The sequence below is a fragment of the Carcharhinus amblyrhynchos genome, chromosome 26 (assembly GCF_965287045.1).
Source record: "Carcharhinus amblyrhynchos chromosome 26, sCarAmb.v2.hapA, whole genome shotgun sequence".
NCBI lineage: Eukaryota > Metazoa > Chordata > Chondrichthyes > Carcharhiniformes > Carcharhinidae > Carcharhinus > Carcharhinus amblyrhynchos.
Window position 1 is genome coordinate 22,740,120 of NC_137349.1, and position 12,116 is coordinate 22,752,235.

Sequence of the window (12,116 nt, forward strand, 5' to 3'; positions counted from 1 at the left end):
TGGATGGGATTGTTGTTGGTGCAGGCTCAATAGGCTAAATGGTCTCTTTTTTCATTGTAGATCTGATCTTCTTCCATCAGTTGCATTCCCTGTGCAAACAAACCAACGTCCCTTATCCCAACTCCATCAAAAGTCCTAGGAGGTCTGGATCAATAGTTCAGCTACCAGGACAAGATTTTTTTCCTGCAGATTTGATGTTTATGCAGTTCTGTGTAAAAGTGGAGTCCAGTACATCACATGAGATCACTGTAAATCAGGGCAGCCTTACCCCAACATCACTCTCCCAAAAAGCTATGCACAGTGTAAGCGTGAAAATGAAAGCAGCATTATAAAGAAAGGACAATTTGAATTTATGTAGTGCTTTTCAACCTCAGGATATCCCAAATCTTTCAAAACCAAATACACTTTTTTAAGCATGGTCACTGTTATGGAAGAAATGTGGCAGCTAACTTGGGCACAAGCAAACTCCTACAAACATCACTGAAATAAATGATTAGATCATCTGTTTGGTGATGTTGTTCGGAGGATAAATGTTGGCTAGGATAGCGAAAAAACTCATTTGCTCTTCTTTAAAATAGTACCGTGGTATCTTTTACACCCAAGAGGACAGATTAAGCCTCGGTATAATGTTTTATCTGAAAGACAGAGGTAGCAAATATTGGCCAATGCACTGAGAACAACTCCCCTGCTCTTCAATACTGTCATGGTGTCTCTTACATCTACCTGAATGGGTAGATGGGCCTAGGTTTTATGCCTCCTCTAAAAGATGGCACATGCTCAGTGCTGAATTGGGAACGTCAACCGAGTTTATGTGCTCAAGTCTCTTCTTGAGATTCACTGCTGGAAACGTCTCAAGAGGTAGCATATTATTGGTATCGTACTTCTTTTTTATTCATACCAACACTTCTGGTGGTCCAGTCCCTGCTGAATGGCACTTTTAACTTGAATAATATCAAGAGTGTTACAGGAGTAAATTTGACATGGAATCTCAGAGTGAAATCCCATTGAATGGTTGATGTTTCCTTTATGGAAGTACCTTTACGCAATTCCTGCAATCGGTTAAGTCTTAGCTGCAAAGGCTATTGTCTTTCATCTAGACATTAGCCAAAAATGTGATGTGAGGGGAGGGGGGCAGGGTGGGTGCAGTGCAGAGGCGGCAGACATGATAGGCACATCTGCATCTCCTAAAACCATCCTCACCCAATACCACTGGAAGACATATCATTTTAAAAAGAGGACTACTTTGCAGTGCCTTAGTGTTCTAATTCAAATTTGAAGTTCGATTTAAAAAAAATCGTATTCCTTTTTATTCATATCATTAAAAAAAGGTAATTTGCAGTTGTTAATTTTAACTGAAGACTTTTGAAGATGAACACTTGGAACACATGATGAACACATTTTACGCTCCCCGCAAGTCAGGTTTTGAGGCTGGTGGGAACTTAATATTGAATGGACTGAAGTCTCTGGGCCTGCCAGCCTCTCCCCCCACTGCTAGGAGTGTTTCACTCCAGTGGGGTTTACAACACTACCCACAGACAGGAAACTGGTGGCCCGACCCCGTTGGAATGAAGGGAGTGGCCCCTGGGCATTGCCAGCCTGGCTCCCTGGCACTGCCCAAAGTGCGAAGTAGCAATACCCAAGGGCATCCTGGCACTGCCCACTGGGCATCAGGCAATGCCAAGGGGGTCTATTGGGCGGGCAGGGCCTATGGGGGGGAGATCGGTGGAGGTGGGGGGGGGCCACTGCCTCTCTGCATTGGGATCGGTGTCAGGGGAAGGGAAGGGGCTGATTGGGGCTGCAGGGGATGTAGGGTCAGGGCTGGCCCGGAGATGTCCAGGAGGTCAGCGATCAGGGGGCTGGGGGATCAATGGGGTACTGATGCAGAGGTCACAGGGCTGGCCAGCAATTGGGAGGCCAGCAGCGCGGAGCTACTGTGCATGTGCCGATCTCAGCACTGACAGATCAGCATGAGCACAATAGCCCACTCAGCCCAATGCTGCCAGTCTCTCCAGCCGTGTCCACTGATTTTTATCGAGATTCACACTAGGGCACTCTGTGATGCATAGTGTGTGGGAGATCCATTTTGAAAATCCTGCTTAAAAGAAAACAATTAGACTAATTCCAGTTTTTATGCAAATTTGGCACTTAGAATTTTTTTGGGAGAATCCCAGCCAATAACCTTTCTCCAACTTGGGTGGAAAGGTGGGGGAAATGCCTCAGTCTGAAGGCCTCTTCAGATTTGGGGCACCCTCCCTTTCAGGACTTTGGAGCTCCAGACCACCCACCTTCCGATCTACTTCCTGAAGTCATGATTGCTTCACTTCCGACCCCCCCCCGGGCATCCCCTGTCCACCCACCCCTGGGATTTCCTTTTTTGAAGGTCCTGGGACTTTGTTTCAGGCAGTGGACCACAATATCTCTTCTGGCCATTGCAGCGCTGTGCTTGGCTGTGTTGGCCTGATATCAGGCAATTGACAGCTCAGGTGGAATTTCTTTCCAAGAGTGGATGTAAATCCTGTCCACTGCCAATTAAGGCTCAAGTAAGTATTAAATGGCAGTGGGATTCTGACAGTTGACACGTCAACTCTCAGGTGGCAAGCGTCAAGCATTCTTCATCTTCAAAATTCTATTCCTGGTTATTTGTCAAATTGAGTTGACTGAGAGCATACAAATATGGCCTGTTACTCATTCTACCAAGGTTGGCAGAGAGATTTGGCATTTGTCTTGTATTTCCCTACCCACTAGAATAATTTTCTTGGTGAAAAGTAGAACTAGGATGTTTATCACTGCGTGGGTCAAGAGAGGCAGAGTTATATGTAACCAGGGCATCAGAAACAAAAAGAAAAACCATTGACAAACTGGTTTATAAGAGCATGCCTGGAGCATGTCTTTAAGCCAGGCAGTGGATGACAGATGCACACATTAGTGTTAATCACTCAGTTTTGCTGTTTTGCAAAGTGACACTTCATAGAGAATTGAATTACAGGAACATTTGATCCGAGTGAACCACAAACACTGCAATTCTTGAAAAAATGGCTCCTCTTTATTTGATGTGCACATGACAGCAAACAGCTTCCTCCAAATATCCAATTCTTTGAGTGTCTCATGTATCTGAGTCTCCCGTGAATGTTCCTTAATAGCTAGTTTTTTGAAGTTATTCAAGGGCGTGTCAAGCATAAATTGTACCAATGGTCTTATCATTTATACATGTATACTTGACGAAGGAAACCTGAATGCATTTGTCTCCTCCAGGTTTACTATTCCAGTGCTTTCTCTGGACAGCCTCCTACCTTTCTCACTCCATAAAAGTTAGTCCCTTCAAAACTTTGCTGTCATATTCTATGACATGCAGATGCTGGCGTTGGACTGAGGTAAATACAGTAAGAAATCCCGCAACACCAGGTTAAAGTCCAACAAGTTTATTTGGTAGCACACGCCACTAGCTTTTGGAGTGTTGCCCCATCATCAGGTGAATGAATCTTACTGTGTCATGTTCTATCCCACACCAAGTCTTGTTCACTCATTACTTACTGATCCATATGGGTTGAGACATATGTTCCCCATATGCCTCAACCTTACAGTTCTCATTGCTATCTTTAAATCCCTTAATGATCATGCTTCTTTTCACCTCTGCAACTACCTTCAGCCCTACAGCCCTTCAAGAATCTGCACTGCTCCAAATCTGGCCTCCTGTGCATTTCCGAGTCATATCACCCATCATTTTGCAGCTGTGTGTTCAGCTATCTCAGCCTGAAGATTTAAGTATCTCTGCCTCTCCACCTCCCTCTCCTGCCACCTAAAAACTCACTTCACTGACCAAGCTTTTGACCTTTCCTAACATTGTCTTCTTTGGTTGAATATTAGTTATGGTCTGATGACACTTGTGTGAGGTATTTTGGAATATTTAATTATGTTAAAGGTGCCTTCCAGTTGGAAAATGCAAGGTGCTGTTAATGAGAAAATTGGGTCAGGTCTGAAGAAATAATTCATAAATACCATGCCATTCATCCTTCATTTAAATTCCAGGGAACAGTGCCTTTTTGTGCTCAATGGTTTCTCAACAGATGATCATTTTCCATGTTTTGTGTTTTCTTTTAAATTAACTGAATTTTGTCTCAATATACAGAAACATTTTCATATGGATCTAAGTCTTCTTTTCAAATCAGTCTGCAATTAGAAATAAACACTTGAATCTAGCTGATTTCAGAAGTGGCAGCCTCAAAAATGGACATTCATAAAAACAATCACAATTACACTTTTGAGGATAGAATCTCTGTGTACTGAATATTCCCACTCACTTCCAATCAACTATTGTTTTCATCCAAACATTGCATGGCCATATAATCATAGGATCCCTACAGTGCAGGAGGAGGCCACCTGGCCCATCAAATCTGCAGCAACCACATCCCACCCAGCCCCTATCCCCGTAGCCCCACATATTTACCCTGCTAGTCCCACTGACACTAAAAGGCAATTTATCATGGCCAATCAACCTAACCCTTACATCTTTGGACTGTGAGTGAAAACTGGAGCACCCAGAGAAAACCCACGCAGGCACGAGAAGGATATGCAAACTCCACACGGTGATCCAAGCCAGGAATCAAACCCATTTCTTGGCACTGTGAGGCAGCAGTGCTAACCACTGTGTATCCATTTGAATTCACAAGAAACATTAGGACAGATTTTCCTCACTCCCTAACCCAGAACAGGGGACCAATCAGCCAGTACATAGCAAAAGTGAATGCCATCTAATGTTATGAAACACCTTTTGAAATCCATGTGCACAACATAATTGCAGCACCCTCAGCCACCCTCTCTGTTTGTCAAAAAATTGAGTCTAAATCTTCCAACTTTCCTACACCACCCCTCCTCACCCCATCCATCTTGGAAACCTTGGAAATCCTAGGAAACACGAAAGAGTAGAGACTCAAGTCTCTGCTCCATTCCTTTTGGTTTGAAATTGGAAGCTGAACAAAGACTTCTTATGTCACAAGAGAAAATGTGGCCTGATCTTTTTGTAGACATCAGCATGATTTGGAAATATAATTCTGCATTAAATCTTTTGCTCCTTTAATTTTTGATTTTACATGCAATTAATTATGGGATAATTATGTTGTAGGACAAATATTTGCAAACCATGTAATTTTTCTGCACTTAAAGAGAGTCACATCCAGCATAATATTTCTTGGCAAGCAACTTCTATATTTAACTGACCCTTTTGTGTTTATACACTAGTGCATCATATTTCTCAGACTGTTAGTTCTAGCAGAGAAAATCAAGAAATTATGTCGAGAACCAAACAAGAAAATTAAGACACAGATCTACAGAAAGAAAATTGAAGCTTCTTTCACCAGAATTTGCAACAGCAGCTGGAGCAAATCAACTAATGTCAACGAAGCAAAGGCACTATGAAGTTCAACATTTTCAAGGACCACCCGCTTGGCATTTTATAAATAACTTGTTTCAGTGGGTTTTTCTTTTGGCATTCTGAATAAAATTCAACAATCTACTCAGAAAACACTGCCCATTATTAGCCAAGAAGGGAGACCATGCATGTGTCTGGTCTGTATAGCTTACCATAGGATATGCTTCATGTAGCAAATAATGCAAACTCTTGATTGTGATGCTTGATATAATTACAAGTCAGACACACAACAGGAGCTGAGATGGGTGACAGGTATCAAAAAACTAGTGTGGTGCTTCAATTACGCTGTACATTTTTAGGCATCCTGGTTAGCTGCATGAAGCTGGCATTAAGTCTCTTTAATATTTAATGATGGTCAGCACACAAGTTGAAGTGCCCCTCCCAGATACTGAGCTGCCCTGAGTAGAATAAGTCTTAGCCCTGCTCCACTCAGGTTAGCTGAATGTTGAAGCTGAGCTTCAAACCTCATATCCATTAAATCACACAAGCCACCTACTTTAACTTTCACAATAGCAGCACAATGGAACAATGGTTAGCACTGCTGCCTCACAGCGCCAGAGACAGGGAGAGGGCTTGGGTGGGATTGTTGATGGTGCAACCTCGACAGGCTGAACATTCATTCAGCCTTTGCCATCGAAGAAGCATGGTAGCACTGCTATCTCACAGCGCCAGGGTCCCGGCTTCAATCCCTGTGTCTGCATGGGTTTCCTCTGGGTACTCCAGTTTCCTCCCACAATCCAAAAGACGTGCTGGTTAGGTGGACTGGCCACGCTAAATTCTCCCTCATTTACTCGAACAGACATCAGAGAGCGGTGACTAGGGGATTTTCACAGTAACTTCATTGCAGTGTCAATGTAAGCCTACTTCTGACACTAGTAAATAAACTTTAAAACTTTAAACTTCAGACTCAGCCATTCCAACTATCCCATTGCTAGTTTTTCACTTGTATAAACTTCACCTTATCTAATTTGCTACCATTCCTTTCATAGAATCATAGAAACTACAGTGCAAAAAGAGTCCACTCAGTCCATCGAGTCTGCACCACCACAATCCCACTCAGGCCCTATCCCCATAACCCCATATATTTACCCTCCTAATCCCCCTAACACTAAAGGGTGATTTAACATGGCCAATCCACCTAACCCGCACATCTCTGGACTGTGGGAGGAAACTGGGGCACCCGGAGAAATCCACACAGACACACGGAAAACGTGCAAACTCTACACAGACAGTGACCCGAGGCTGGGAATTGAACCCAGGTCCCTGGTGTTGTGAGGCAGCAGTGCTAATTACGGTGCCACCATGCTGCCCTATCCTATGCCAAATCTCACTCCTCCAACTTTGCCTTAATTCATTCAAGTTTCTGTCCTCACTAATGTTTAAACTTCTCCGGGCTTCACTCCACACTCCATTGTTAACCTGTTCCTGAACCCCATAAGCTCTTGCTTGGCCATTTCACCTTCCTTCACCACACCACTACATACAATGGCAACAGCTGCTATGGTCTCCCCACTCTGGAATTCCTTCACTAAATCCTCGGGCCTCTCCTCTTTAAAATCCATTCATTGATCAAGTTTATGGTCACACCTCAACATTTTGCTTTTACCTTTGTAGCTCTGTAAAAAATCTTGGGGTGTTTTCCATATTAAATGGATAAGGTCAATTGTTGTGTCATGATGATGATAGTCGCAGTACTAATAATAGAAGTATATAAATTGTAGGCATGAGAAAGATTGAGTACTGTTTCAGGATCTGGATGATGCAGAGACTAGGATGACTGAACATCCTTCTCTTCATTCTTCACTCTCACGTGCTTTTCCTAACTCCCTCCTTCAATTTCCTCTGCCTCACACCATTCCTCCTTGTGAGCTTCTGCTCTGGGTGGACCAATGGATGAAGCGCTTACCAGAGACAGAGACAAAAGAACTTCTACAGAAGTTCTCCCAATCCCTGTGCTGTAACATCAGTTCCAGATGAACAGGAAATAATGGCTGGTTAGAGTGTATCCATGGAGGTTTCCACTGAACGTACAGCAAAGTTACAGCAGGAGATTGGAGGACCCCCAAAACAGAAAATTTCCCCTAAAGTGTATCTATTAAGGAATGGAACTGAGGTGAACCCTTACTTGCCTTATTGAGCTTAACTGGAGAGCAGCATTTACAGCAACCTTTTGGACAAGGAACAATGCACAGCACAGAGGGACAGAAAAAGTAACTTGCAAAGTGAGAAAAAGGGCAATTTTTAAAAATGTTTATTCAAAAGTCCCAAATGAATGATTCTACGTTCTATACCAATCCATGCCATCATCTATTAATACAGGTCTCCAATTAAAAAAATTACCAAGGAAAAGCGTCTGTACATGTTCGATTTATATTCTGCTATTGGTGCAAAGCAACTACAGTTGTCTCTAACAATAGGACGTTCTGAATGGTTTCAAAGGACAACATATTATTAACTTCCTGCTGAACATCACTGTCTTTCCAGAGGAGGAACCTTGAGAGAATCAGATTTTGTACTCACCTCCTTCCATTTCCTCCTGCCAGTTCCGACTGCTGCTTGCAGGTGAGCTGGGTGAAGGGTAAAACTCCCCACCTGGACTAGTGTCTATATCATCTTCCATTGAACCAGATTTGTGTCTTTTACTCCTGTCGTAAAAGAAAGACTCTGTTCACCACATAGAAAACAAATAAATTCACAAAGCATTTCTTACATTGGGCTTTTTTTTTTAACCCCAATGCATGGTTAGCATAATAGATGTTATAAAGTGTGCTAAGTTTCAATGTTTCATTTCATTATGATGCAGGAACAGTTCTTACCAAGTTATTGGGCTCTCTCTAGTATAAATGATTCGAGTTGCATCAGACACACTTCTGCCATCAGTTTTGCTACCAGGCAAAATTTTCTGTCTTACATAAAATAGTTGCTTTCAAAGGAGGAGGAAATGCATAACGTTATAGTTGCAAGAAATAATTAAGGTTTCTGATAACATCTTCTGTGAAAGCAGGATTAAGAGCCCAACATGGTTTGTTCCTCTCTGGGTGTCAAGATGAAGGACATCTCAAACTAGTTTGAAAGGCTCCTGGAGGAAGAGGGGGAAGATCCAGTCATTGTGATCCATTTAAAAACTGACACAGCGGAGTCTTCCAGGGAAGGTAAATAAAGAGCTCATGTTTGGCGAACACCAGAAGAGAGGAACTAGATCTCAAGATAACTGAATTATTTCCTGAGCCATATGCAAACTGGTGCAGGGATAAGCAAAATAGGAAAGTGAACACATAGCTCAAGCAGTGGTATTAGAATGAGGGTTCCATTTCATGAGATGAGTGCTGCATGGCCCCTAGATAAAATGTTGATCGTTTAGGACAGAGATGGATGAATTTCTTCACTCAGAGGGTTGTGAATCTTTGTAGTATCCAATCCCAGAGCATCGTGGATGTGCCATCATTGAATATACTCAGGCTGGGATAGATAGATTTTTGATCTTGAAGGGCATCAAGCGATAGGGGGAACAGATGGGAAAGCTAGGTCAAGGCAGATGATCATGGCAAAACCTGCTCAAGAGGTCAAATGTTCCACTCCTGCTCCTATATCTTCTGTTTTTAGGTTACACAACTCTTCCTAGTACCAAAAAGACATACCTTGAATAGTCCAACAATTCATTGCATTGCAAAGAAGCATATCCTTTGCTTTAGCAAAGGCAATGCCACGGGAGATATGTTGATGCATTGCATTGTAATAATACAAGATCTCTTTCAGTGTGTAAAGCAATCCATTCATCCAATCTTACCTATTTAGCAAGCATTATTTCAAGTATGTTCTGTGATCCAGCTTGTAGCAGCTTGACATGCAAGTGGCTATGAACTACCTTACTTTCAGTTGATTTACAATCAACGATCATATGACATAATTGTATTCTCTCCCACGTAGTTAATAAAGGTAATACAACACTAACTTTGTGATGCTGGAGATTTAACTTCTACAGTGAAAAAAATAAATTTTAACATAGGAACGGGAGTAAACCATTGAGTGATATTTAATAGAAGTGTTGGAGGTGTTGCCCGTTCATGAAAGCCATGCATCACCTCCCTTTGGGAAAACTCACCAAATTAAGTGCCAACCAACCACTTAACTGGACATCAGTGGGCCTTCCCTGAGATTAAGGTCTCATGGGCAGTTCTCCCATCTCCAGCCTCCAAGAGCTGTCAGCTATTACGATACCAGCAGCTGCTCACTGCTCAGTGGCATCAATAGAAGTGATGACTGTGGTCAGTAAGATGCCCACCAGAGGTCTGGTGTTAGCGAGGGACCCAGGCCATAGATGAGTGAAGGTGGGGTGGAAGTCACATGGATAGAATGTGAGGTTCAGCAGCAATGGCAGGGCTGTGTCTCCTCAGAGGAGCTCTGCATCCTGATGCCAGGCCCCTCAATCAAGCATTAAATACCTTTGAACAAGGGATTCCCCCCAGAAGCTCACAAGTAAACCCTAACAGGGTTTGTTCTTCAGTCTTCCTGTATGGTAAATACCCTTACCTGTCACTAATTTCCTGCTTTTCAAGACTTCCTATTTTGCATCTTCACTTTCCTATGCTTTGTACTTTGTACACTGCACTGACCATTGCATGAACAATATTTGCTTACCCACATTTTATTTCCCTCTCTCCTCTTTCTCTGAGGAAACAGCAGCCATGATGAAGCAGAAAGTTCAATATGCATTAATGGGAAGATGGTGTCAAAGTTTCAATTATCTTGAAAATATCCAAATCCCTCAGTCCAGAGCTGTAATAGTGGCTCTGTTCGATTTGAAATATTGAGTGATTTTATCTGCCAGTTTTGAGGCAATTTTTTCTTTTCTTAAATGAGGATTGTCTCATTTTAAAATTTTCAATACATGGCTTGTATTGGTCAGAGGCTCCCCCCATCTGTCGTATATAGGTACTGTACCACAATTTGCTGTGTAGTGACTGCTGGTTTTACATTGCTGGATCTAATTGGATCCCATCGAAAAGTGTGTTCAACGCTCACAATGTTGCCTTTTGCAAGGTTTTGTGGAACGATAACGCCCATGAATGGCGGGGCTTTACTACACCAACACCAGCGATGGCAGGATGAGACCCTGAAGTAGGCATTAATTGCCCACTTAACAGCTTCAATTGGCAGGGGGAGAGAAAGGTTATCCACAAGCCTTCCTTCCCCAGGCTTAATTGGGGCAGAGATGGGCAGGCAGCAGGGTTCTTCCCAACATTCTTCCCAACCATTTTTATGGGCTATTCCGATGCACAATAATTCACTAGGGACAACCACATGCAACTCCCCCAACATCACTGCCCAGGAAGTGCCAGAGGTTAGTGCCTGGGTATGACTCTCGCCACCTTAAGCAATATAAATCACCTGAGCTCCTCTGGAAGGTCTACTTTCCAGGTACGTGCCTTAGGTGGCCAGTCAGCTTTCACATTGGTCTGACCTCACGCCAATGTGCATGGAGAGGGGATGGGGGATGATTGACGCGTAGAAGCTTGATGATTATAGCTGATGTATGAAAGTGATGTTCTGACATTGAAAGCTACATCACTGGCAGGGGAGGGGACAATTGTGTTATGAAAATTTTCTGCTCCCATCACCAAAACTGCCCAACGATAACCAGAGTGAAAAAATACGGGCCAAGATCATCTTTGTTTAAAATATTACATCCTTAATTCCCATGATGAATCTGTTAAGTCTTTGACTTAAAAAAACGTTCTAATGGATGAGCTCCAACATGTGAATGGATTCACAACAGGGAAACTTCCTGACCCAGTGTCAGGGGTGAGTTTCCGCTCTCTGCTCTTGCCAGTTTGTAGCATGGTTATCTTGGCCCAAGGGTAATAACAGTTCATAACAGGCTCCAGGAAAGATTCACCACAACAAGCCGGAACGCACCTTGGACCCTTAGGATGATCACGGTGGTGCTGCATCGGGACCATGATGGCATCTCAGAAGCTGTTGGAAGAAAGATCGAAGTGGCCACAAAGCTCTGATGATTGGAAGTAGAGTTACACTTAAGGTCTTAGCAGAAGTGTTGCTTCACCAGGTAAAGGATCAGAATGAGAAGAAGATTCAAATGGGTTCTGTCATCTAGTTTTAGCAGTTGGGCCATCACTGATGCTACCATGGGCTTTTTGCAGCTTCTCAACAGGTGACCCTGAGAAACAGCAACAAGAGGAACTGATATGATAGAAACAGGAAGGGAAACTGATGCCTTTTCACTTCCTCTGTATTTACTCATGGTGGACAGGAAAAGGGTAGCCTTAATTCTCTATTCTCCCTGTTGCTTCTGCAGAATAGTGGATAAATATTAAGCAGATAATCAGCCATGATCATATCGAATGGTAGCGCAGGCTCAAGAGGTCATATGGTCTATATCCCCTCTCATTTCCTAAGAAGATGGAAATTTCCAGGAACAATTTAGTATAACTGTGGTTAAGAGTGACGTGAAGCCACTTATTCTGGGAAAATCTCAATAAACTGATTTATGCTCATTTTACACTAAAACCTTGTATCGTGGGAATTTCTTTCAGTATTTTCACCACTTTTAAGATACCAATGCCAAACCCGCCCCTCCTGGATTTACAGAACCTCACCCCTTCTAGGGAACATTTCATGTGAGTTTCCTGAACTTGCGCCAGTAATGTGTGATTGTAGATTTTGTTGCAAA

The 12,116-nt window shown here is 42.9% G+C and overlaps 1 protein-coding gene across 3 annotated transcripts in view; it reads right to left on the reverse strand.

Annotated features, from left to right (window-relative positions):
- The window catches only part of nfic (nuclear factor I/C), a 436,701-nt gene that overhangs the window by 149,066 nt on the left and 275,519 nt on the right, over positions 1–12,116 (reverse strand). For all 3 annotated transcript variants that reach the window (XM_080213184.1, XM_080213182.1, XM_080213185.1), the window contains exon 6: positions 7,946–8,070. In XM_080213184.1, the coding sequence (XP_080069310.1) occupies positions 7,946–8,070 (125 nt within the window). The remainder of the gene's footprint in view (positions 1–7,945; positions 8,071–12,116) is intronic.